The 27,736-nt window shown below is 43.0% G+C and overlaps 1 protein-coding gene across 2 annotated transcripts in view; it reads right to left on the minus strand.

Annotated features, from left to right (window-relative positions):
- casz1 (castor zinc finger 1) overlaps window positions 1–22,395 on the minus strand; it is a 95,316-nt gene extending 72,921 nt beyond the window's left edge. For both annotated transcript variants that reach the window (XM_072696999.1, XM_072697000.1), the window contains exon 1: window positions 22,125–22,395. In XM_072696999.1, coding sequence (XP_072553100.1) covers window positions 22,125–22,173 — 49 coding nt within the window. In that variant the 5' untranslated portion in view covers window positions 22,174–22,395. The remainder of the gene's footprint in view (window positions 1–22,124) is intronic.
- Between the last annotated feature and the right edge of the window lie 5,341 nt (window positions 22,396–27,736).

The following is a 27,736-nucleotide window of genomic DNA, read 5'->3' on the forward strand; positions in this document are numbered from 1 at the left end:
TGATTTCTGCTGAGCAACATTTACAGGAGAGATTGGCAGGTGAAAAAGTGATGTATTGGATTTATGTGATTTACTCGATTTAAACAACATAATTTCCCCATGAATCAACCAACAACTTTCCAAAACAAGTCCACTAAAAAAACAGGATTGTGTAATATCTTTTATCTGTGTGCGACCAGTCGGCACAATGGCTCAATCATGAGCTGTTTGTTTCGGTGTAGGTAAGTTTCAGATAGGACATGATGGTGGTGTGCTGGCACGCAGCTATTGAGAAACTAAGCTAAGTTCTTGAAAGATCTCAGCTAGGGAGCTAAGGAACCTGACTAATCATGGAGGAAGTTGACACGGGCCAGAGTAGAACCTGCAGCTCACCATCTCTAGACGACTTAGTCCTGTCACTCTAAGAGCAATAAGCGTTTGTGTATGTGGGTATAAATATGAGTGTGAGTGTGTGTGTGTGTGCGTGTGTGTGTGTGTGTGTGTGTGACTATGACAGTGAGTCTCTTAACTGATGCAGCGACTCATTGAAGGGTTCATCTCGGCCTGACCAGGTTCCTTGTCGTTCATTCCTACAAGGAGCTGAGACGTCTCCAAACTGTCAAAAGCATTTTCCGCAGGGCTGAGGAGAAGAACGGGAGAGAAACAGAGAGAGCGAGAGAGAGAGAGAGAGAGAGAGAAGGAAGGAAGGGGAAGAAGAAGAAAAAAAAGCTGCCACGCACATTCACGCACACGCACACACTTTTTTTTCTCGCGAGGCTGTCAGGTAAATTAGATCTGAAAGCTGACAATTTCTGACCATATTTCCTTGATTATTTCGAACAAATGCACACCAGCCGCTCTAAGGAGATTAAAGTGACATAAAAGTCCCGAGTGGGAGGAGGGAGGGCAGAGAATCCAGGTCACCCCCATTTGTCCCCCTGCCTGACAGCAGCTATATCGCTATCCAATCCAATAAAAATCCCCCCTCCTTTTGCTTTAATTAATTTTACAGCTAGCTTGCTTAATTACTTTCAATCAAAATCCTCTTGCCATCACAAAATTAGAAATGGTTCAACTCCATTAGTCTAAATTCTTCATTTACATACACAAAGACTGTCAGCTCTTGCTAAGCAAACGGCCTCTCGCTTGATGAGATTGTTTTTTTCCTCCCCTCACTCTCACCCTCTCTCTCTCACTCACCCTTTCCCTCTCTCATCCTCTCTTTCTCGCCACCCCCCCCACACACACACACTCCTCCTCCCTCACCTCGCTGCGATGTTTCATTTTTTTCCCAAGGAGAAAAGTAGCATAAAATTATTTGATCCCTGATTTAAGATGGTATCCTCTCTCTAATATGCGTTCAGGTAAGCTAATAGATGCTATTTGCACCGCAATAAGGGGTGGGTTTTGAAGGCCGTCCAGCTAGGATGCTTTTACTAAGTCGTTGCAGTGCTTTCTTACTTTCTTGTACACCGATGCACATGTTAGACTAGTGGATAAGGGCCAGAGCATGCTCAGGGGGCCACATAGCAGTGGCACACAATGTCACAGTGCCAGCCAAAGCCACACAGTGTCAGACAGAGTTGTACAGTGCCATACAGTGCCAGCCAGAGCCAAAAGGTACCAACCAGAGCCATAAAGTACCACATAATGCCAGCCATTACCATGTAGTGCCACATACTGCCAGCCAGAGCTGCAGAGGGCCAAATAGCACCACACAGTGTCACATAGTACCACATGATGCCAACCAGAACCACCAGAATCAGAGTGCCACCTAATGCCAGGCCGACCCTCACGGTGCCGCGCGATGCCAGCCAGAGTCGCCACACACAGTGCCACACAAGCAGCCGTCAGCTGCTGCAGCTTCAATGTGATTCTCTCAGGCCACAGGATAATTTCCACTGGCGAGGCATCCTCTCCATCACAGTCAGTGCCCAAGGCCCGCACATCAGCAGGAATTAAGGACATGCAGATACAGTTCCCGGTATGAGAGCAGAGCCCACCCCCAGCCTGGCTCAAATAACTAGGCCCCCGTAATAATGAGCAAATCAAACTTGCCCATCACTGATGCCCCACACATCCCAGAGCAACACCACTCAACCCAGATACCAGCACACATAAACACACACACACACACACACATACACACCCTCTCACACAAAGTGCTGACCCTCACTTTGCGTGTTTGTTTTCGTTTTCTGCCACTTCCCTTGACCACACGCACACGCAAAGCCACAGACGCTCACTAACCGAGATGAGCTTTGATCTGTTGTCTGCTCACTAAACATATTACCTTACAGCTGCCTGCCCTGCCCTTCCAGCAGCGTTTCTTTTTTTTCGCTGGAGAGGATGGATAAATCCACAGGGTAGCTTTAAAAAACTTGAAAAGACAGAATTCCTCTAAAACATAAAACACACATACTGTGTATCATGATGTCAAAATGTCGTCAAGTATCACAATATTATTATACTTATATATTCTCCACCTCTAGTGGCTAGATAGTGCTAATCAGTGCAAGCTGTAAAGCAGCCCCCTGAGCGGCTGCCACATAAAAGCCCTGTTCTGATGGGCCTGTAAGGGTAGGACTTAAGTCGGACCCCCCCCCACCCTCTACTCTCATCCCCTCCCCCCTACGTGTCTTCATGTCTTTTACCCTGCTTTCCCTGCTCTTCCTAACCACTCCCCATTAACACCCTTAATTATCCAAATCCATCATTCTTGGGGTAAATTAAGACTGCCTCTTTAATTCAATTTAATAGGATAATTTTCCAAACTCCCATTCACTTTAACACTCTCCTTCTCTCTCTCTCTCTCTCATCTCTGCCACTCCAGCCCCCCACCCCTCCCATCCTTGGCCGCCATTCTGCTCTGTCCCAGGCAGGGCAGGTGGGTTGTGGGCTGACCGAGTTCCTCAGCAGGCCAGCATGAACTGCAGCAGCACCAGCCCTGTTCACTTGGGCTTGGCTAATCCTGTCTCATCTCTCCTCACTGCTGCGCTCCTCCCACAGACCAGCGGCACACCCGTAGCAATGGCAGGGAGAAATGGGCCACCACTCAGTTTCAGCTGGGCCAAATTAGCTGCCTGTCAAGCAGCTGCCAGAGCAACAGCCGCTACCAGTGAACACACTGCCATCTTCACCTTCAATGCTCACATTTACGTGAACGTAAAGTTCTGAAGATGATCTCGGAACATTCTAATGCTGACAGTGTGATTACTCACTACATCAGTACTGCACTGAATAAATGCATTCTTATACTGTCCACTCTTGCACTTTGTGTACTACCTTGCACTGTCCAGTACTGCACTATGTATGTCCAGCACTGTACCATATATACTGCCTTATACTGTCCAGTGCAGCACAGTGCAGTATAATATTGCACCATATATTGTCCAGTATTGCTCTATAGCCTATATATATATATATATATATATATATATATATATATATATATATATATATATATATATATATATATATACACATGTATTGTCAAGTATATATACTTGACAATCTATGGCTGTAGTGCAATACATATATATATATATATATATATATATACACACACACACACACACACACACACACACTACAGCCTTATGCTATCCAGTACTACACTACATATATTGCCTTATATAGTCCATTAATTGGTTGCTACTGTTCTGTGCTTTAGCATGTGTCATAGTTCAGTCATGAACATTTGTTGAAGCAGTCAGACGAGTGAAAAGCCTTTTGTCGTGCTATTCTGGACAGTCATTTCTCATCAAATTGAAACAGTTTTATAGACAAAGGCAAGCAAAAATGTTATTGTGAAGAAATATTAGTGTGAAATTGCACTTGCATAAGATGGTGAAATCTGTATACAATAACAGTTTCATTATTATATCTAAATGTTTGATTATTGAACTAAAAAAAACTAAAGTCACATTCATTAGATGGAGAAACTGATTGTATTTGCTGTTCAGAGGAGCAACACTTGAAAGCAGAGACAAATAAACATTGCGTTTAGCAACTGCCATGCTATTGTTCCTCTGACTGCACAAAAAAAGATAAATAGTGTTTTTGCCCCCATTCAATTATTCAATGAGAGAGAGAATTTGCCCCAATTCTCTCATTCTGCACTGTATACTAACACTATACACACACACAGCCCAGTGTTAGAGAATTTCCCAGACACTCTTTGTTTGAGCATTCAGGACAGACTCTGGGAGAGTTTCAAATGATTTTAGCCGTGATTTAATTCTGCTTGTTAAAGAGTGATGTCAGCACAATAGAGGCCGAGCCTCTAAATCCACCACATTCACCCAAAACGCCAAGATGAGATAATCACGGGTGACGTCTGCGAAAACACTTATTATATTCGCCCATCGCCTGGCTGAAGCTGCTAAAACTCATCAGCGTTATTCACTGATTTTTCTCTGGGAACAGGAAAAAAAAGAGATTATTCAGACTTTTAGGAAAAAGCGGCTCATTTAAAGCTACAGAGCTGCACTGGATCGGCTGCAGCAGGACAGCACCGGGAGCAACTTTACAAACTATATATATATATATATATATATATATATATATATATATATATATATATATAATTATATAGTGTTATATATATTATATGGTTTATTAGATATAATAAACTGCTTTGATCAGGATAAAAATCTGATCATTTTCATGTATGAATGTCAGAACCTGTTTTCTCCTGGACAGACTGAACACGGCTCACAATGGCCAAAGAGTGCTTAGGAGCACTTTTATTAGGAACAAGTGCACAGGGCTATTTTTACAGGGCAGGATCGGTCAATCTCGGAGCTCGTCTCTGCACTTGTCCACATGGGCTTTACCAAAGTCCCATAAAAGGCTTGGAGCTGACAACTCAGCACTGGAGATAAGAAAAGGATCAACCTGAGCCTTTCTCATAGCTTAATTTATTTTAAATCCAAGCTCTATTTACACACTGCTGACTGCCAGGCGGTGTCCACTTAAACCCACAGAAACACAGCTACCTAATGGCCACTGCAACACCTCAGCAAAGTCCTGTCCAATGTGTATCAGCACATCACACACATGTACTGCAGATCCACACCACACACTGAGCAGGTAGAACAACAGGACTAATATATATATATATATATATATATATATATATATATATATATATATATATATAAATATATATACACACATATATAAATACACAATATAATAGAATATGCATTTATATAAAATAATAATGAAAAATCCTTGGTAAAGTATCATTTTAATTTAACGCATTGCAAACAAAAACATTAAATGTGACTAGTTCAAAGGTAATGACCCATTAAATATGTTTTATTTTATGTTTCCAGAAAATAAATAAGAATGGGGTCTAAATGTGCACAAAACATCCATATTTAGGTTTGTTTCCTGTAGAGAATTTGCTCATTATTAGCTTATTTATACTTCCGACTGAAACAACATATGTAAATGTCACAGTGAATGGACCAATAGAAATCTTTTTACTTTACTTTTGGCTTCCATTGAAAGTTCAGAAGGGTTTATCCTTTTCCTGCTAAGTTTCCATTTTGGAGATTTTTGGATTTATGTGCAACTATAACAGCAAAATGCTGTAATCCTTTTTATTATATTAAAGGGTTCTTATAACATTTTTGGTGTCATCATATCATAATTCTGTAATGTATCCGGTATTACTCCCATGTTCTACTTCATTTTCAGATAATTCTTTCTCCACAAATCATTTCATAAACCTTCCCACAATGCAATAATAATCAACATGCAACATTATAGGTGTTTACACTTATGACTGCTCTATTACTCAATTCTAATTGTTTAATATGCTTTTTTTATTAAAATACTAGCTTCTAGCTAAACATTTTCTGGCCAGATATTTTGCAAAAATAAAGTATTCCAGCTACATTTATAAAAAGTGGTGGTTTTCTGCATTTACTGCACTTTTAGTGCATTTACTGTGCGCAGTGATGTGGTGTCACAGTGCTGAAGGGTGAAGCGCTGGCTCTCGGGCTGGAGAGCTTTACGCAGTGTGGGTTAATAATGAGGAGTACTCCAGCAGTATCTGATGAAGAGGTGAAGCCCTAATCCTTGCCCGTGCCCCCTCAGGAGGAGGCCTGTGTTTATCATCGCTGAGGAGGCGCTGCTACGCTCTGAAACAGGGGGTGGGGGGTGGCTTGGGGGGGTTGGGGTGGGGGGTGGAGTGAGAGGTGGTGGGGTGTATGAGCCACCCAGGCCGCTCACGTCTGACAGGATATCTTCACAGATGCGCCAGCACTTTAACCCGGCCTGTTATTAAAACTCTAATCTGTTAAACGTGTCAGTGTTAGCACTTTTTGCCACGATTAATAAAACAGTACCCCAGAGCGCTGTGTAGGCCCTTTTCTTGCCTTGTGGTTGTTGTTGTGTGTTTTTTTTTTTTTTAAGTTTGGTATTTTCGGTTCCACGGTTTCCTGAATCAACATTGCCACCAATTAGCAAATGGTGTAAATTATTCACCTTAAAACTACAAACAAGTTTTCTCTCTTTCTGCTTTTTTAAACGATTATTTGACTAACTGGGCTACTGAAAATGCTCTGAAATGATGAAAAGGATGATAAAAAACAACAACTTGAAAACATGCTGGAAATGCAGAGATAAGACCATAAGACCGCAGAGCACGCAGGATTCAAAGCGGTCTTGGCGGCGTGTTTAAATCAGACGGGCCGCCAACGATCTTAAACTCGATGACAAAATGCGCTGGTGGAGAAAACAGGATGATGCAGAGGAACAGTGGCTGAGGCGGAGGGGGGAGACTTAAAGGACGTGATTTATCTGAGCTTGATTGCGTGTTAATCGAGGTTACGTGTATTAAGTGGAATCTAATTGGAACAGACACTGGCAGCCTGACAGATCGACATGATGCAGATGGATTGAGAGAGGGAGAGAGAGGGAGGAAGAGAGAGAGAGAGAGAGCGCGAGAGCAGAGAATGACAGAAAGAGAGAGAGAGAGAGAGAGAGAGGCACTTGGAAAGCCAACAGGAAGCTACTCAGAGGTGTATTCCTACACAACAAATGCTCAGAGACCAACACTACAATTAGCCAATAGCCACTGAGGGAGGTACCTGAAGTAAAGTCTGCCGTAGTTTATTGGGCATATGTCAGGAGATATTTACACAATTAAAAGTAGCAGCTCTTTGTACTGGCTGGCCTTGCTGGAGGACACATCGGGACAATCGACTGGTAGCGTGCAGCTCGGGCATGTGCCACTAGCCTTCATGTAGGCTTTAGTGGAAATGAGAGGGAAAAAATGATGTTTCAATTGGTTGTCCTGTACGAAGCTTAAGTGTGGACTCAAACACTCCACAGTTGGTAAAGAACCTTTTTTAGTTGGTTTTTAGACCTATAAAAGGTGGATGCATCTTTATTCCCAGCATTTACTCTATAAACCAACTAAAAAAGGTTCTTTACCAACTGAAAGGTTCTTCACACTCTATAAATCTCTATCACTAACATGGTTCACGTGGTTCTTCTGTGCACTTAAAGAAACATTTGAAGCACCTTTATTTTTAAAAGAGTGAACTTTTAATGTGATTGGTTGGGGCTTGTTACAATGAACTGCTGCATATACACATACAGTAGATGTGTCTAGATGTATAGATACAATAGATACAGTCTAGATGTGACATTACAAAAATGACACATCACAAACAAGCTGTTTTTACAGACTGTTTTCAAACTAAGTACTTTGTGGCCTGGGGTGAAGAGTTTCGTTTTCTGTGTTATGGGCCCTTTCAAGTCATTTTGGACCGTTTCTATTGGGCTAAGAGTTCACTCAACATTAAGGGCAGCTGCAGCAGTAAGGTCTAAACAGAAATACAGAGTTACACAGTTTTGATAAGACAGTGATGATATCCTGCCTGTCAAAAAAAAACACTTGTTTTGTGGGCCCAGCTGCTTGGGGACATGTCACCTCTCAGATCCGACAGACCATGTGCTGCCTTCTCTCACAAACACACACACAAACGCTTTTTCTATCTCATCAGACAACTGGTGCGAAGGCCCTTACTCTAAATCTGAATCATTTACCCTGTGACAGAGTGCCCTTTACAACGCTTCTGCAGTGAAAAACGGCCCAAGAGTCGCACCTGTTGTGCCAAACAACTGCTCTTTGAAAGCCAATGCAAATGTTGAAAAAATTACGACCCCTCAAAGCAAAGGGGGGGAAACAGAGGTGGGAAGGGCATTTGGAAACTCAGAATTGGGAAGTCTAGAGTTTTTAGGTCGGAGCTGTTTTGTCCGAGCGCAGCTTCGGTTAACACGCATCGATTCCGCTGAGGCTTAGGCTCACAAATGTCATTTGTTGTCATCTTTTATCACAGCGGTGTCCAATAGCAGCCCTGCATTATTAACTGTGTCGTGGATGACTGTGTCCATTCTTGTCCCTTCATTTCGCTCCTGTGCCGGCGCCCCGATCACAATATTGATATCGGCGGATGATATTATTCCCCGGCTCGGATTTGCAGCACGGATAACTTCTGTTTTATTCTGTGCATCCTGAGACGAAGGCAATAATCAAGATTGAATAATTTGGTAAAAGGTAACTGCTTAGACTGCTTAGATACGGAGATGACTGGAAAAGTACAGACGAGAGTGTGCGTCATTTTCGATACACCACCTACGCACATGTATGGATATTTTAAAGGGGGTTTCTCGCTCAGAACACAAGGAGCAGGTCTCAGTTATGGCATAATGATGCATAAAGTGACGCTGCCAAAAAGGCTTTAGTACAGTTGGACCTATTTAGGCACTGCAGTCATTCTGGAACACAAGTCTGGTCCAATGCATTCTAAATGCAGAGGAATAGGAATGGAAAAGTGTGCATATGTGAAGAGAGGTGGGGGAGTGTTTGGGTTGGGCTGAGTAGACAGCAGAAAGAAGACCACAGGCATCATTTAGTGAGGAGTGGAGAGAATGGCAGTTGGAACCTCACTCGTCAACAGAGAATGCCCAAATCATTCCCGACACCATCCCGTCATCGTGCCGAGACAGGGGAGTTACTTCGGTCAGCTGCTGATTTGATCCATGCTGACTGTTACACTAATGGCATTAATAAGGACAAAATTACTATTTTGAAACACTGAATTTTCATTCTCCTAGTCCGTAAGGCCACGTCCCTCCACCCCCACTAACCACCCACCCTCTCCAACAACCGCCTGCCCCCCCCAACGCAGCCACGGCCGCTGGCCTGGAATGCCATCCAAATTGATTGCAACATTTTGAGAGGCCAAAAAGACTCTGATCATTGAAATTTGACCCTCAGCTATTTTAAGGGTTTGATTGAGATATTAACTCATGCAGTCCAGCCCAGATTGGCCAGATAAGATTTCTGCTGCTCCATATGTGGCAGAGACTCAACTCTGCCAGACAGCTCGTCGTCATTTTAATTTTTTTTTTTTCAGCTGTGCATCCCAATATTGGCTTAGGAATATGGCAGGGGGGAAAAATGTAAAAAAAAAAATCAACAGCTTCCAAAACACATCTATATATTTGCCGTTGGAACACAAATGAGTGTAATATGTAGAGAGGAGGGGGTGGTCATGCTCTGCCGGCCCCCGAGCTCTTACACTGAGAGAGAGAGATGACACAGTGTGATCAAGGACATGAATTGCTCATTGATTTTTAGCGCCAGCTTAACTATCCATTCCAATTGATTTTAGCCTGGCTGGGTGTGCGAGTTATGGCACTTTTAATGCATCTTCTGTATGACTGCTCATCACAGACACAGAGAGGATTTCAGAGACACGCAGGGAAACATTACATGTTGCCAAAACATGCAGGGAGAGTTTGCTCGCTCTCTCTCTCTCTCTCTCTCTCTCTCTCTCTCTCTCTCTCTCTCTCTCTCTCTCTTTCTCTCTCGCCCTCTTGCTTGCTCTCTCACTCTTGTCTCTGGAGAAATATGCACATCATAAAACTTGTATGTGTACTTTAGTCTCTAATTACTAGAATGCGTCAGTATTTTCACCTCGGAAAACCTTGTGCTGATTACAAAATAGAGCAAAAGTGATAAAAAATCTTGCTGAATCCATAATTACAGCACATAACTGCCTGCGAGGAGCAGCCTGCCGGAGGGTGCGGGACAGCAGGCTGGAAAAAAACACCAGCCGTCCTGCTGCAGAACGTTCCCGGTGCCACAGGAGCAAATCGACAGAGTCGAAATCAAACCTTTAGAGGCTGAATGTGAGCAGCAGCACACGCAAGTATACATTTCAGTCTGAGAATATACACAGGCCTGCTTACCAGAAGTGCATCAGATTTCCACTACAAGTCACTACATGCATGCGCACACAGTCACTTTCATACGCACGCTGCATGTTCCAGAGCACTGCACATACTTTATACACATCCTTTAGATAAAACCCGCTCAAATATGCTTCTCTAGAAACTACAGTCTACTACGTATATATATTATACAATCATTTAAATGTGCAACAAGTTTTGCATTAAAGGGCCTGTATTTTATTTTTTCCACTCATTGTTGTGCACTTACGAAGCTTGTAGGGGTTTATGTTAACATTTGACACAGCCTCTCTTTATCTCCTAGAAATAAACAGGCTGTTTCTGTTTCTGTGCCTTTTAAGAACTGCATATCAGTGTTCAGGAAACTAAGGGTCTCATTTACTTCCATAGTTTTGTTGGTATCAGTATCGAAATTAGAAGTCTGGAATCGTGACAGTCCTACTAGAGGCTACATGTGGCTACATGTGTCTGCTCAAAATGACATCTGGCCAAAATACAATATATAAAAGGTATAAAAATTAAAGCTCCATCTAAATAATTCTTTGAACCATCTCACAGAAGAACTGGGAATGATTTTTCTAGAACCTTTTGCAGAACCTTTATTTCTGAGAGTGTACTAAACCAAATAAAGCGATTAGTCGTGAATAATTAGTGGGAATGGTTCTTTTAATGTTGCTTTTCTCTGTCAGCGCCGCTCACCCAGCATCTGCATGAATTATTAATACATCTTGGCTTTGGTGAAATAAGAGATAATGTCAGAAATGTGATCCAATACACAGCCTAAATGTCATCTGTCACAGAGAAACGCGCTAAACGCAGACTTGCTAAGGCTCACTCACTCACACACACACACACACACACACACACACGTACACACGAGGGGAGGTTTCTTTACTTCTCTTTCAAATATCGTACACTCTATTCCTGCACTCGCTCTGAAAGCCTCTTTTCATCCCTTCTGCCGTGGGTTCAAATGGCCATTTAGCATGAGCTAGATTTCTTTCTGTCTTCAAGGAGCGCCAAATAAAGCACACTTTAGCGGCTTCCCCTAAAAAAATCTCCACGTAATTAATGTTTTACAAGTGCTGCTGTATTCTTATTCAGAAAATGGCTCGATCAAAGCAGCCAGGTTCAGATTACGCACCTAATTGAAATCCTACATTTCAGAGCCAACATCTCTTTTTTTCTCCCCCCCTCGCTCTCTTGCTCTCTCTCCCTCACCGCACACAATGAAGCCAGCATTTGTGTAGCCCACAAATGACATCAGATCATCAAAGTAATACGTGCCTTTTCTTTTTCACTGTATTTCCCTGCTAAGCCTTCATGAGACAGCTTAATAAAGCCGTAAATGTGTGTGTGTGTGTGTGTGGTTGGTTGGCACTGTGTGTTTCAGCGAACTAGCAATAGAATGGACAGACTCAGGCACACACACGCTCTACTGCCACTGTCAGAGCAAGAAGGGGTCAGAGACCGGCTGCTCAAAGCAGAGGGTCGTCCAGACCTAAACACATGTGCCTAATTCTACTGCCCCTGCTTGTGCTTTGACGGTCAGTTCATTGTGCTGATATATCTCACTGATTGTGTGTGAGAGGCTGTGGGGCAAACAGGTGTGTTAAGAATGTGGCTAAAACCCTGGCATATGGTTTATTTAAACCCGCCCATTCAAGCTGAAGTTATAAGCAGTGTTTCCAGCTGAACTGGGGTACAGTAGAGAGCAGCCAATCAAAACAAAGATGGTTTACATTAACAGTAACTACAGAAGAAATTGAAGTCTAAAAGATAAAAACAATGGGTGGGTGGGGGGGGGTGTGCAAATAAGTTTTTGTTCATGCAACCAGATATATGCAAAAGAAATTCAGTAAAATGGAGAACAGAGATCTTCTTCCTCCAGAATCTGAATCTTTCACATTTTGTGTAATGTATAAAGTCACTGGAGGTCAAGCACTAATTTCTACTAACTACAACAACAGCAAAAGCGACACATCACGGAAAAGTTTATGATTGCTAATCAAGGTTTGAAAAAACTAGTGCTTCTCTCTTATTTACCTAAACCAGCTCACTTTCCCAACTATTGTTTTATGGGTTTGTTGTTCTAGCATGAGGCATTATAACTTAGCATTCTTTCCCAAGGTCAGCTGCTGGCGTGACACACACATTATTTGCTTATGGGGCTTTTCAGGTCAGTTCTATTATATTTACATCAAATAATTTTTGATAAGGGATGTAAAAGGCCTATAAAACTCCACCATAAATGGGAGAGGTGTACTTGCAAGAAGGGGGGGTTAAAAAAAGGGACAAAAGATCAACTGGCTTGTTTTTTTTCTTTTTTTATCTGTGACGCATTGAATTTTTTCCAGCTTTGAGCCGGACGGTGCCAGGGTGCCCTGGGTTGGGCCTACCGCTGACCAAGGCCAGCAGCTCCTGTTTCTGCCCCAAAGTACCTGCCTCCTATCTGTGCTCCGCTTATAATCACTTAACAAAGACTCGGGCATTTGCACAAATTAAAACATCAATAATGCACAAGTGCTTTTCAGTTGGTGCCATAGACACCCCCAGCAGTGGGGCACCGGCGCTCTCTTTCAGAACGTCCGCTCTCTCCGGCTCTGGGACGGGCTGAGAAAAGCTCTCTGACTGGAACGAGACATAAAATTGAGTAGATCGAGAGGCTCTTTTTTTCTCTTACTCTTTTCCCTTTAAGAATGAGAGAAAGTGGTGCTTCAGAGTAAACAGCCAACACCCTTGAGTGGCGTACTTTCATAAACAACATCCCCACGGCATGGCCGCCATTGGTGATTAGTGGTCTCTGTGCACACACAGACATGGCTTTAATTCCGTGTCTTCACCCACGTCTAAATCGGCACAGCCAAACCTCTTATTTACAAGGATGAGCGCAACCAAACAATCTAGCCGGGCTGAGGCCGAGTATGTAAAAAATGCACAAAAGGGGTCAAACGCAGCAGCCTGGGCTGCTGGGAAAGAGGGAGGAGAAGAAGAATGGAAATGAACGAAACTTCCCCTTGAGATCCACATGCGTTCTCTGGTTCCTCTTGAAGATGGCTCTGAGGGCACTTCGCAGCAACAGCACATTAATCCTGTATGGCCTTTCCCTGAGCACATACTGCCCTTCTTAGTATGTATAGTCTATGACTCCAGTGTGAGGCATACATTCAAATAGGGAAGGATTTGTAACGTGTGTGCTTGAGCTCTAATGTACATATTTACAGAAATTAAACACATAAGCGGAATTCCTCACGTGGGCGAAGAGATAATGCGGGACAGGGAGGTTCTAAGGAGAAGAAGCAAAAATATAGAGATCACATGATTTCAATTCAGCAGAAAAGATATTAATATCTACTAAACAGAAATAGTCAGGTAGGGTTTATATGTCACACAACACGCTTAAAGATTTGCATCTATTTTCCCTTAACGGAAGCAAGCGCTCAGGGCTGGTTTGATCCCTCTCCTCCACTTTCTCTCTTTCCGCTAACCTCACAAACAATCCGCTTGTTAGCAAACCGTGGAGACGGGCGCGCGGCGCACACAAATTGCGCTCGGCCGAGCGAATTTGTTTTGCAAGGGTGACCTGTTTAATCATCTCATTTTCTTTTTGTGGACGTTTATTCGTCCGGTTTCCACGGTTACGGAGAACATTAAGGGGCTACAGTAATAAGGCCAGAGAGTCAAACAGGTAATAAAAAAATTAACGCCGTTTTCCAGCAGCCGAGGAGGAGCGCGTGCGAAATGAAGCCGGGGAGAGGGGAGCACGCGGCCGGGGCGAACAGGGGCTTCCGATGCTTCCCAAACAATTAAAACCCGGCCTGCTTATTTCCCTCTGTAGAGCAGCCTAGCCAGGGCTTCCTATGGACAGGACACTTTCTGAACAATCTCCACTCGGCAGGGAGGGGAATTGTTTTAAAGTCATTCCGTTCCTTTATTTATCGCCATGCCCAGATTACTTATCAGGACCATCAAAAGTGCCTGAATTATGATTATTAAACATTTCTTCCCTCCTCCTCCTCCACCTCCACCTCCTCCTCCTTCTCCCAGATAAGATTACTGTTGCTTGCAGAAATACATGGTTACGGAGACATGTTGTGTAATTACAGATAATATATAATGTCAGTTTTACCGGCTTGATCTGGATTTTTTTTTATCATATCTTGCCGAGTGTTTCATCACAAAGACTCTATTCAGTGGGGAAATGGAAATGACTTATCGAAATTTTCAAAAGATAAAAAAAAAAACCTGCAACATGTGGCAGATGTCTCTCTCTCTCTATCTCTCTCTTTCTGTCTGTCTGTATTCTCTCTCTCTCCCTCTCTCTCTTTCTCTACGTCTGCCTCCAATGAGAAACAGTGCCCTTTTGCAGCAAATGACGAACCCAACTTACAGCCAAATATAGAAAATCCCAGCACAAGAGGCAAGACAGGTGTCGAGAGCCCTGCAGAAAAGTGACTGGCCCCACACGCGCCAAACATGGTTGTGGAGCAATGGTGGCAAAATAAACAAGCCATTAGGGTTTTATATCTTTCTTCTAACTGTTTTCAGGCGATCCATCCAGACACGTCCTTTCCAGCCTTTCTGCGACCAAGCTGTTTGAGCACGGGGCTGGAAATTAAACAGCAATTCTTATTCTACTTGTATGGTCTGCAAGCCATACCATGGCATTTGTCGTGTTCAGGGCAGTTGTGGAAAATATCTAAATCATGCCGGGACACAAGGCTGGCTTCAGCGGCCCCTGTATGCCCTTTAATTCATTACTCACCGCATATGAATAGATGGGCATAAAATCGCACAAATAATAGCACCCAGGCCTGGTGTCAGGTTGCTTGTTTGCCAGAGAGTTGACATTGTGTTTGACTCATTTCGCAAGAACCCCCCCCAGCTGCCCGCTGAGAATGGAAAAACCTGCGAGAGCCCCAAAACTTTTTTTTTCCTCGCTGAGTGTTAAAGCTCGTCTTTTTTTAGAATTCAAGCAACAGCAATTTAAGGAGGCAACAGCCGCGTGTCGTTCTCACAACAGTGAACTGGATCTGATCGCTGGAGGGCTTGTTTAGAGGTCCAAAGGCACTACAAAATAAGATAATGGGGTAAATATAGCTTTTGGTGCAAAAATATAAGAATATAAAAAAATTTGCTGGAGATTTTTGGGGAAAAAGTTTAAAAGTACGCTGGATTAAAAATCTGCCCATTCAGTACTAATAAAATATAACATTTCTAGATGTAATATAGGAAGTCACACTGCCTAGTTAGATAGACTATGGCTGTGTAGAAAGCTGTATTGCTTAACTTTAGAATACAGATGTATAGAGAGCTGAATTACTTGTATAGAGTTACTTGTACTGTAATTGTATAGAATGCAAAGCTGTATTGATTAATGGTATAGAATACGGCTGTATAGAAAGCTGTATTGATTAATGGTATAGAATACGGCTGTACAGAAATCCGTCATATTGATTAACACCATAGAAAGCTGTATATAAATCTATACTGCTTCTCTCTATAGAATAGAACTGTATAGAGTACAGCTGTAGAGGAAGTCATAGTTCCTACTGTATTTAACCTTAAAAAGTGATTTTTAAAAACACTGTCCTTACTGGTTATTGCTGGTCTTATCACTCCCGTGTGGACTGAGGGCAGCTAGTGACTTAAACTCATACAAATCACACAAACCAGAACGAGGTGACACCTTGCCCTGGCCAAGAGGATTGAGAAAAGCCCCCAAAAGCTCATGGGGAGAGAAATCCCCAAAAGAGGACAGAGCGAAAAAAAGAGAAAGAGGGAAAAAAAAAACACCACTAAGCCCCAACCATGAGACTGCCAACTGTTCTGTTAACAGCCTCTTAACAGGTGTGGGCCCTAGAACCATGTAATCCTATCAAGTTACAGAGTTAAAAAAAAAATTCAGTCAAACAGCAAACTCCTGAGTATCCCTGCTGTAACCACCCCCACCTTAAAACACCCCACCTCCTCCAATCCTCCAATACAACCCCCCCCCAAACCTCCCACCCCAACCCGCTGCTCTGGAGCTGTGTAGGCTGTGACAGAATTGAACAGCTGGGCTTCAGATTTATCATGTACAGACAGTAATTATTGCTGCCGCTGCCTGCTACTGACCCAAGTGAATAGAATGTCACAGGAAAAAACACACAGAGCGCGGGGACCCGCGGCAGGGGAGGGTTTCAGACGCAGGCGCCCCTGTTTGCAGTCAATTACCAGACAGGACGGGATATCGGCCTGGTGCCTCTCCAGAGCAAACACACTCTCCCAGGATGAAGGTGACAGGGAACACACGACCATGTGCTTCTTTTTCTTATCAATGGAGAAAAAAGCACATGTGTGTGTTGGGGGGGGGGGGGGGGGGGGGGGGGGGGGTGCAGTTAGCCAGTGTGTGAGAAAAGACATTTAGCAAGGGGGCTAACAAAAGAAAATAACCAAAAAAAAAAAAAAAAAAAACACAGGAAAGTGGGTGTCCTTACATGATCTATTAGCACAAATTCAAGCTTGACAAATTTCATGCTGATAGACAGCACATCTGCACCACGCCAGAGATGTTCCAGAGCATGTGACCACCCAAAGATGTGGTTGGTTCTCGTGCTGACCACCCTGACCCTGCGTTTGGTCAGAGATAAGGCGCTGCTGAGGACTTCCGGCACACAGATAAAGCAAATCAGTCTATCAATCACTGCCTTTCACTGGCGGACATTAAGCAGTTAACCAGCACTGAAAGCCTCCTACGTAGAGCAGCAAGGCTGGTAGGACGTATTGCAGAGACAGTAGCAGTGATAGGAGCCCATCAGCAATCAGCAAGCAGGCTAATGCTACAGGTCTGCACTCAGGTCTCCTAAAACGTGCAGTAATAAGGTTTTTCATGCTAGAATGCGTAGTAAAGAGTAAATGAACACTACCCACATCCAGCGGTGGAAAGTCAGATTATTCTATTATAAAGAACTGACTGTATAGGAAGCCTGAAATCCCAGTACATTGAATGCTAAGGGGTCTGAATGCTATATTTCTGTTGCTCTGTTGAATCTAAAAGAAGAAGGACCTTTTTACATGGCAGATAGCTCACATTTATTTGAACTGTCTGAACTCTTCCTAATACATCCCCCCCCAACAAAACCCACAAAAAACAATCAAATGAAGTTCTGTACTGCTTACTACTCACTTCTAACAGTAAAGGTGCTTCAAATGGTTCTCTGAGTGATGCCACAAAATAACCTACTTTGGTTCTGTAATAGAGCTCTGTGAATGTGAAGAACCTTTAAACTGATAAAGAACCTTGAAATCAAGTGGAGGCTCTTTAGACCTTTAAAATCTTCTTCACACTCTTCCAAACATCTCTCACAAACACGGCGAGAGTGTGTACTGTCTCATAATCTCTGAAGCTGAAACTGGACAGGACTGGCTCCTCCCGTTTTGAGCAAGCCACACCCACAAACCCCCTGTGGATCAAAAAAAAAAAAAAAAAAAAAAAAAAGGAGAAGAAGACAGGAGTGTCCAGAGCGCTCTTCAGATATGTTCTAGAGCGGCTCGGGTCGGCCAGAGAAGTTGACGGTTCCCGCTGTAACGGCCTTCCCTATCCTGCCTGCAACCTGCCCGCGGGGTCGTTCCCACCTTAAAGACCCCTGCCACGTTTAAAAGGATTAGACGCCACATTTTGTGCCGGCTTAATCTTCCTTTCAGACGGCCTAATAAGTGTGCGTCGATAAGCCAAGCATGCAAATTTCATTCTAGGCCAGCGGAGCTCATGCTTTCAGACAAATGGACTAAAGTATTTTACACTGTGCTAATTGCTTCTTCATATTCCTCTTTTCCCTCTTATATGCCGTATCAGCGGCGGCAGATTATTCCTCTCTCCCACTTTGCATGAAATTAGAATTTCATGTGGAAGATCGTAAACGTGCCATGGAGTCGTTCTTTGAGCCCTGGCTTTTGCGGGGAGCAACATCTTCAGGCAAGACTTTGTCACTTTTCCAGTGGGCCGGTTCTCTCCACACTACCCTGTTCAGGGGAACCGCAGAGTTAGAAGAAACGGCTTAACTTAGGACTCTGATGGCGAGAGATGTATTAGTGTCAGAGTTTCAGTTTAACGCCGTGACAAAGCGGTACCTTACAGTGCTTTATTTCCTGGCATTTGCCTTTACAGAAAATGACAAGAACTCAGGAACTCACCTGATCTGTAGGTGCACTGCTGCATTTCCCCACTACCAGGAAACCTACACCCACAAAATGGCAACTTATACGTACAGGGGAGTTCTGCTCCTTTCACCAACACACGGTCTCCTGCCAGTGAATTATCCCACTGAATATTAATCATGTTAATATTAATGAGGAGGAGAAGAAGACGAGGAATAAGGAGAATTACAAATTGCTATTAAGAATACCAACAATAACTGTACTTCTAGTAAACACTTTGAGGGCCTAAAGGTGCGACCTGTTTATTATTCGTGAGGACTTCCTCTCCCGGTATTAATTAGGCTATTACTGTGTATTGGTGACGGAAAGGCTTTGAGCTTTTAATTAGGGTCGGGTGCCTGCATGAGTGCAAAGGAGAGGCGAGCAAAGGAGAAAGGAGAAGAGCAGAGAAGAGAAGAAGGAGAGAAGAGAATTGCCAGCTTTTCTTGCTGCCATTTGCTCCTCTCTTGCTCCATGTCACGCTGCCTAGAGCCCAACTTACATGTTTCTATCGTTTCCATGCCACCGGCGTTCATATCCTCCCTCTTTTTCCACCTCTTTTGTTTATCTGGACTCTGCTGGTACAGGGCCAAGGATAAGAGTTGGGGTATTAGAGGACTAAGTTAATTATGATGTTGGGTAGACTGCATGTTATCAGGAGGCACATGTACCGGCTCAGGCACGACTCAACTGTCCAACTATCTCTTCATCTGCTTCTCTCTCTCTCTCTCAACACATTATAACACACACTCTACACACACTCAATACCGAGTAAGTCTATACAATAAAAAACTCAGTGTATTTAAACTGAATCAGTTTCAACATGATACTTTAATTTACATTATAATATATTATATAAATATTATGGGCATCAAGATAGCAAATATTATGGATTATAAAGGATCCTGTAAATATTCTGTATCACTGATCAATAATCTTGTATCTCCAAAATAGCAAGTTTACATGAGAAGGGAAAAATCTTAACTTTCAATTAAAGTCAGTGTTAAAACATTTTATTCCAAGTCATTTTGGAGCATTTCTATTAGTCACCATGAAATACTGACACTATTTAAAGAACAACAGCCAGATTTACCACATTCATATATATATATATATATATATATATATATATATATATATACATATATAAAATACTGTCCAGAAAATCTGCAGATATTTTTAAATTAAAGGACCTAATAACATGGTTATTATTTAGATAATTAATTAGCTGATAAGCCAAACAACCCTTTCCTTCTAGTCCTTTAGACCTGTTCTCAATTATATATAAGAATGTAAATGCCGTGTTTCATTTAACCACCTCAGTCACCTCTCTGCTGAATCGCACTGTGCCCTGACACGGCCAACAGACCAGTGGAGGGTCCCCATTGAGGATCCGGCACAAAAGGGGTTAAAGCCGGTGCCTCGCAGCCCCCCGCTCCCTTTCAGTGTGTCCTCCTGCTAAATTTATTTCAAAAACTCTGTTAATCTGCAGTACACAACGTTCCTATTAGCATAGCCCAGCCCCCTCATAAAAATTCCAGCTAGTTTAATTAAAAAATGTAAATTTACTGTCATGCTAGGAGCTGGAGAATTAGGACAGCAACAGCCTTTTTATTGCTTAAGACATCAAATTGATTCGGTTGTTGCTAAATTGTGATAAAGGTTACGGGAGGGCTGCAGACCTCGGCTTGTTTTCTTCCTCCTCATTTCATCCTATTTTGCGGCCGAGCGGCAAAGGTGCTCAGGGTGGACGGAGACTAAAAACTGTGCTCTGTGAGTGGAGTGGGGGGGTGGGGGGTGGGGGTGGTCACAGCTCTGAATGGAGAGTCATAAAAGAAAGTCAGTGAACAGAGTGCAGAGAAGTAAAGGGTAGATTTTAAAAGCTTGGGTGTGTCTCTACCTATTCACTTTTGAACAGAGAGGAAAAAAAAATAAAGAGCAATGCTGTAAACAGTAAAGGGTGAAGGGAAAAAAAAAAGAATATGAAATGGATATTATTCCAGGAATGCTCTGTGCCGGCCTCTATTTACGTGACAGCTGTCATAAAGTTTCATTTTCTGCTTTACTCACTTCTTTTTTATGGTTTATCAAAACAGCAATCGCTTACATGAAATGCAAAAAATGAAAATAAAAGCAGAAGAATTCACCTGCAATTCTTAAAAGCCTTCTGTGAAAAACACACACACACACACACACACACACACACACTGTCTCGCATTCGGAAATAGCTTTAAGCTTTAAGCAGCACATTTCAACACTGAACTAAACACACTACATGAAGAAACACACAGTTTCTACGCAGTAAAAGACTTCAATTTACACCCGAGTTTATTTCAACAGCACACACACACACACAGTGGAAACTGTAGACTCTTAAATTATTACCATTATTATTATCATTATTAATAATAATAATATTATTATGTGCTGCTAATAATTAAATCTATTCAAAAAGAGTTGATATGAGCAGTAATCTGATCTGCAGCTCTCCTTTACTGTTAAATAACTAAACAAACAGACTTTATAAGAACAAAAAAAAAAAAAAAATATATATATATATATATATATATATATATATATATATATATGTATCATGTTCGGCAGCACACCACACACACTCTTACACACTTGACACCACTGACACACACTAACATAGAATGAAAAGTAAGCCTGTCTTCCAACCCAGTCCGAGACTGAGTGGAAGTAAAGACACAAATATGTACAACAATTGTGCAGCATTAATACAAACAGCTTAATATGGAGGTGTGAAGGTGTGTATGAGGGGGAAACAGTAACAGCAGTGCCTGAAAAAGAACTTGTTACACGACGAGACGACAGCGGCGATTACTGAGGTACCCGGCACGTCCCAAAACATCATGGAAGGAGACGGCAAACGGAGAGAGCGGCTCGGATCGATTTCGCGTCTTCCGAAATAACCCCGAACTGGGGGACGTGGGATAAAAAGAGGGAGATCACTTGTTGTGTGTGTGTGTGTGTGGGTGTGTGTGTCTCTGTGTGTCCTTAGATGTGTCAAAACAAAGGTCCCACAACAGTTTGTTTGCTCAGTCCCCTTGGCAACAAACCCTTAGGCCACGCTAAGCACTTCTCTGCTAAATACCTGCTGGGTTATCTCTGTCATCCACCGCCTCGATAGAGACATACAAATACAAGCGTTTTCTCTCAGATGAGACGAATAGACGAATACACAGAAACACTGAGATAGACAGAGACAGAGGTGAAGGAGATGAAGGTGCCAACAACACACACACACACAAACACACTATACAACAAACAAACACAGGTACTTCCAGGTTCTAAACTGAAAGTGCTTTTGCTGGAGTGGCTCCTGCCCTATGCGGCGCAGGGGAACACTTTAACAGGTGCTAGAGAGGAGCTGAGGTGCGTATGGAAGGCTCTAGCTCTAATCAGCCCTGGGCTCTGTCAGTAGTAAATAAAGCCGCGGTTCATCTACAGCAGTGGCGCACGGCAGAGTAGTTAAAACATGACTAACTTCCCCATTCGCACGCACTCACAGCTCACAGCTCACAGCTCACTCACTCTCTCAGTCAGTCAGTCAGTCAGTCAGTCAGTCAGTCAGTCGCTGATAAAAGACACACCTTTCCACACCTAAAGAAACACACTGAAATCCAGACATTTAAGAGGGAGAAATGAAAAAGAGCACTTACCATATTCAGGATAGTCGAAGTTAAATCCTCTCAAGCATGTAACTTTCATAATATTACGTAACTCTGCCTGAAAATCATCAGAAGGGAGCTGGCCTGTGGGAAGTAAGCACTAAAAGGAGTGGGGCGAAAAGCAGAAAAAAAGAAAAAGCCTGTTTTTGGGGTTTCCTCTCTCAATCATGTGCTAAACTCCTTGACATGTAATCTGTCAATAGTTTTCGCAGCCGAGATAATGCCGGCTGCCACGAGTGAAGTTGATTGGCAGCTCGGCCTGGGCCCCTCCTCCTTGTGGTTTTGATGAAGGGGCGGGTTGGGGGTGGGGGGTAGGTGAAAGAATACAGAGGCGGCCCCTTCTGCTTGCCTGCTTGCTTGCTCGCTCCTGCTCTCTCCTGCTCTCTGCTGCACTCTCTCTCTTTCTCTCTCTCTGGTTCTCCCTCATGCACATACATACATATACACACACAGACACCACACACAGACACACCAAGCAGTTGGCGCTAGGAAATTACGGAAGAGCAGGAACTGGAGCAGACTTTTTTTCCCCCCGCCCTCCCCACTAAACACCTCCCCGCGGTGGGCTGGTCTTTTCGGTCTGCGCGCCTTTCGACTGGCCCGTGGGCGAGGCCTGGCCTTGCTCCATGCAAATGAGGAGGGCGGGAGGTAGGGAGGGAAAGAGGGAGCCACCGGGCCGCTCCAGAAGCATAGCAGAATACACGGCTCATTACATATTTTGTATGTTTATTTTTCTGCTTTGTTTTTTTTTATTTTATCCACAAAAGCTAAAAGAAGCCATTGGTTGTTTTGTTTTTTGTTTTTTTTGGTTCATTTAAGCGAGGCTGATGGTTTGCGGTGACTAGTAAAATCTAGTGTGATGTTTAATAACCATAGTTAATATCCATGAGTGACAAAAATGTGTCAACATTAAATAAATAAATAAATATATTTAAAATGAAATGAACAGAGTAAACAAAGGACTTCTGCAGCAAGATGTGATGTGTAAAAGAATCTGTATTATGTGAAAGAAAAAATAAAGTGATAATTTGATGAATTTTTATTTACTCATTTTTTAAATATTACTTAAATAATACTTTTTTTTATTCAAGTGCCCTCAGCCTGCTGAAAGTGAGACTAAAATTTCAGTCATCAATATTGAAGAGTACTCACATGGACTAAGTAACCTTATCCAGGAACAGTTGGTTGTAAATTATAAGGAGTAAAAAAAAAAAGCCACCCAAACCATCCCCCGAACACTTCTCTCCATCTCCCTCCCTCCCTCTCTCCCTCCCTCTCTCTTTCAGTGCTCTTCCCCTCCTCTCTCGCTCTCTCTGTCCCTGTCCCTCTGATAAGGTATCAGTTTTCATTGTAATTTCAGGTGAAATGATAAACGGCAGCCGTTACCAGGTGGCAATGAATACTTTATAAGACAAAGCCCTTATTTGCCTGGCAGTTTCTTCCGCCGTGGCATGCAAAGCGCTCGCAGACATTTTCGACATATTTCCCGTATTAGCATAATTCCACACAGCCAAATACATTCGTTTTCAGACAGAATCCACATGCGACATGTGGATGCAGCAAGTGAAATGCTCGGCGTCGTGCAGGAAGTGCGTGCAGATTCTGCTGTTCTGCTGTTGACCGAAACACAACTACCTAAAAACCCTCCCCATAAAAAAACAAAGTGCTGAGAGAAAAAAGCAGCTTCTGAAAAGGGGAAATGCACTTTTTAGGTAATGGTTCATAATTCTGTGAAATGAGTCAATCCCTAGTTCCTGTTTGCTAACTGTTGGCTGACAGCACAGCGCGCACCAAACAGGTTTTGGTTGATTCAGTAATTAGGACTGTGAGTCATAATCAAACAATGGTAATGCGTTCCCACCTTAAGCCAGCGCCTCCAAGGGGCGAGCCCGTGGCAGTCATACAGGGCCTCTTACACTCAGCGCGAGAGCTCATCGCACCGGCCGGCCTTTCACAACTTCAGCTTTTGGAAGAAAAACCGTGAAGCTGTTTTCACAGAACGGCAGAACCACTAATAAAACCTGAGCCATTTTTGTTTTTCTTCTTTCTCCTTTTCTGACATCGGCTTCCGACGGATGGAGAGAAGCGTGCATGTGTCTCTCTGAAATAGAAACTGACAATCAAACAGTTTACAGTTCCAGGAGATAAAAAAAAACCTGTGGACGTTCTTGAAACTTTAGAGAGGTAAACAATGGTGATATTCAGTGAAAAGAGCTTCTTTAGGAAACCCAGAGTGAGTTTTCTATGAGACTGTTGTTGGTACATCTATTTGTAAAGGGGAATTCCACCAATTTTCTCCAAATCTTATGATACTGTTTAGTTTTATTTACTTGTTGAATTTGGTGTTTGGTGTGAAAAGCTACTGCACAGAAATATATAAAATAGCACTGAAAGGCGATCATTTCTACTGTTGGTAAAAAATTGGGTCATTCCCAAAATATAAGTTTTCTTTGGGGACTATTTTGCCTTGCAAATCTTTACCTGTAATCCTCTGCCATGAATGATTTTGCAAATAATGTTTGAAGCCAACGCCTTCCTAAAACTATCATAAAACAATGTCTCAGTCATCGGGCATTCTGATGAGGCTCTTGGGACGTCTGGTTCCATTCACCTCCATTGTTAACAATTCTGACTTCTGAGTTTCTCTAGAGGGAAGAGCTCCACATCCGACCACTCTGAAAGACCTTGTTTACATCAAAGCAGCTTAAATCTTCAAATAATTTGAACATTTGGTGGAATTCCCCTTTAAGACAGTGCCTTGCAAAAGTTCTTTTTTTCCACATGAAAGGTGTCTCATGAACCAGAACTCTGAATCACCCATGCAGACGTCTCGCAATGAATAAAATGTGATGTTTACTTAAATTCCTAAGCGGGCAGATCGAGCTGAACGGGTTGCGCTGAATGTATCTGTATCGTGTGCAGCAGCGAGCAGCGGTAGGCTCTTTTTTTCCTGGGTTTTCGGAGAGAGGAGCTGAATGGCGTTTGATGTGGCCCATTCTGATGGTATGCTCGGGGCATCTGGGGGGGCGAGTGGGGTGTGTATGTGTATGTGGGGGGGGGCGGCTGTGACATGGCAGGACCGCATCAGTCAAAGGGCCGCGGAGGCCAGACGTTTAGCCGCCCCTTACCGCGCACTCCAGGAGGGGCTGGTCTGATGGCCGCCCGCTCCGAGCGCCTCGCTCCGCCGGGACAAAAGCCAGCGCCCAGTTGAAAGATGTGAATCGAGGAGGCTTTTGTGGCCGAGGCCCGGGGCCATGCGGAGTGAGAAATCTGACCTTTGCTGCGAGTTACATAGTGTTTGAACCCTCTCTACCGCCTCAGCCAGTGGGGCAGCGCGGGCCGAGTGGGCAACTGCGAGGTGGAGTCAAAGAGAGCAGGAGGAGGGAAAAGAGAGAGAAAAAAGGAGAGAGACAGAGAAGAGTATCATCAGCTGTCTTGACTGATAAAAAGAAAAAAAAGGGTTTCCCGTTGAGATTTTTTTTCTCACTATTAAAAATAAAGCCCCCCGACCACCCTCCCCACCACCACCACTCTCTCAGCCACTGTTTTTTTCTCAAGTCTCGATCATAAAACTGACAGGAAATTGAATGTGACGAGGCTGGGAGTGTGGCACAGGGCTTTGAAAAGAAGGCCAAAGAAAGTGTTTGCCCTTGTATTGTTCTAGTGAGCCTGTGATGCTGGATATTATTCCCCCTCACGTCTGCTTAGATAGCATTATATATTTATATACTTTTTTCCAAGGGGGCGAACGCACTGCATACTAAACTTAAGTATACGTCCGACGGCGGCAGCTGGAACTTATCACACTCTAACCGGACATTGCTCTGATTATTCCGGGTGGTGGTCATAAAAACAGAGAGGTCCCAATTGAATTACTTTATCATTTTTTAGATCGACTCCAAATGCGCTGTATTTCTGTGAAACCTACGCGCAAATACGTGGTCACTCATCTGAACACCGGGCTGAAACCTCAGCCTCACTTAAAAAAACATCACTTATTGTCAAAAGCTATTTTTTTCTGGACGCAGCTTTCATCCCCTGCCTCTAATCATTACGGTTCACTATCTCTCCCCCGGATGCAGACAGTCCTAATGCAATCTTCCTAATTTTGGTCCCACGCAATCTGGTTTTAAAGCAAAGAGGGAAAGGGGCACATTTCTGAAGGGCCCTGACCATAATCGTTTTAGACAGATAGCTTCTCCCATCGTAGATGAGCAAATATTTGTAAACCAGCTATCTAATGGAAAATTATAGTGAAATTAGAGCGAAATTCATGACGGAGAAATCCGATTACCTCTAATTTTATTATGCCATCTTAGCCCACACAGCATATTTTTGTACAGTTTTTTTCCCCCCATAAATACCTATGCCAGGGGTCCCGGTAATCAAATAATATTGAAATTCATCTCCCCATTAAATTCAATTAGATGCAATTTCTAGAGCCTATCAAAGATTTTAATTACTAAATTATAAAATTCTCCGAAGCCAAATTGAGGAGGAAAAAACAGCATCCTCGCATCTGGGCAGGAAAAAAAATAATAAAAAAATAAAATAAAAACATAAACCATGAAAGGAAATTGTTGATCCAAAAAGATATCCAGTGCTAAATGGAATTAGCGAGGCTGAGGCTTATTCAGCGGCTCTGGGGCGGGGAGTGACGTGTGCCAAATGCAGGCTCCTGGACCGGAGGAAATGAACTTAGCTGAGGTGCGCTCGGCCTCTAAACGTCTGCCCTCCGAGTTATTACGCCGTAATTGACTAATTGACACCTTAATTTCATTTATGGGCTCCTGTGTTGAGGAGGCAACCTCTGGGTACGGAGGTGGTCCTGAAAGAGAACATCCAGCCAGCATCCTGCATGCAGGTGCATGGGAGGCCCAGCCTGGTCCCTCCACGCCATCATTACGACCATGTTAATTAAATGGGCACGGGGAACATAGCGGTTTAGCGTAAGCTTAAGCAACACTGTCCTCCTGCACTGTAATCTCCAGTACCTGCTAATACCGACAGCTGTGCCAGTTTAGTCATGCAGGTGTTAACAGCAGCACAGTAACTTGCCTCATTGGACGTCAAATCATTCTTCTTATGAACTCCATGTTGGACGGATGCATGTGAATGTGGTGTATCAGATGTGTTTACAGCTACAATAGAAGTCAATTGCAGGAAAAACAGCAAACACCACGAGGCTAATATAACAGAAGCTTTTGCCACCACATAAGAAATTGCATGACACAGACTGTCCTGTTACTTTTTATCTACATTAATATTAACCCTATCTTTCTATGAGGAGCAATATGTAAATAAACCCTCTGGCTTTTTTGCATTATCCCAGATTATTTCTATATAATAGCATAACCCTGTTTAACATGTGAATTATGCTATTCATCAAAAAGCTCCAAATATAAAAAAAATTCTCATTTGTGAACTATCCCTTTTATCTCATTCCAACATTTTTCAGCTTGATCTCAGTTTGTCATCTGTAGCATACAGTCGATTACCACGAATTTCAACACATTTTAAAAGTAGGGGTGGACGATGAAAATGGTAATAATATTAAACCACGGTATGTAACGAAGATTTGACAATACACAACATTTATCACA

This window comes from Salminus brasiliensis, chromosome 14, assembly GCF_030463535.1.
Source record: "Salminus brasiliensis chromosome 14, fSalBra1.hap2, whole genome shotgun sequence".
Lineage (NCBI taxonomy): Eukaryota > Metazoa > Chordata > Actinopteri > Characiformes > Bryconidae > Salminus > Salminus brasiliensis.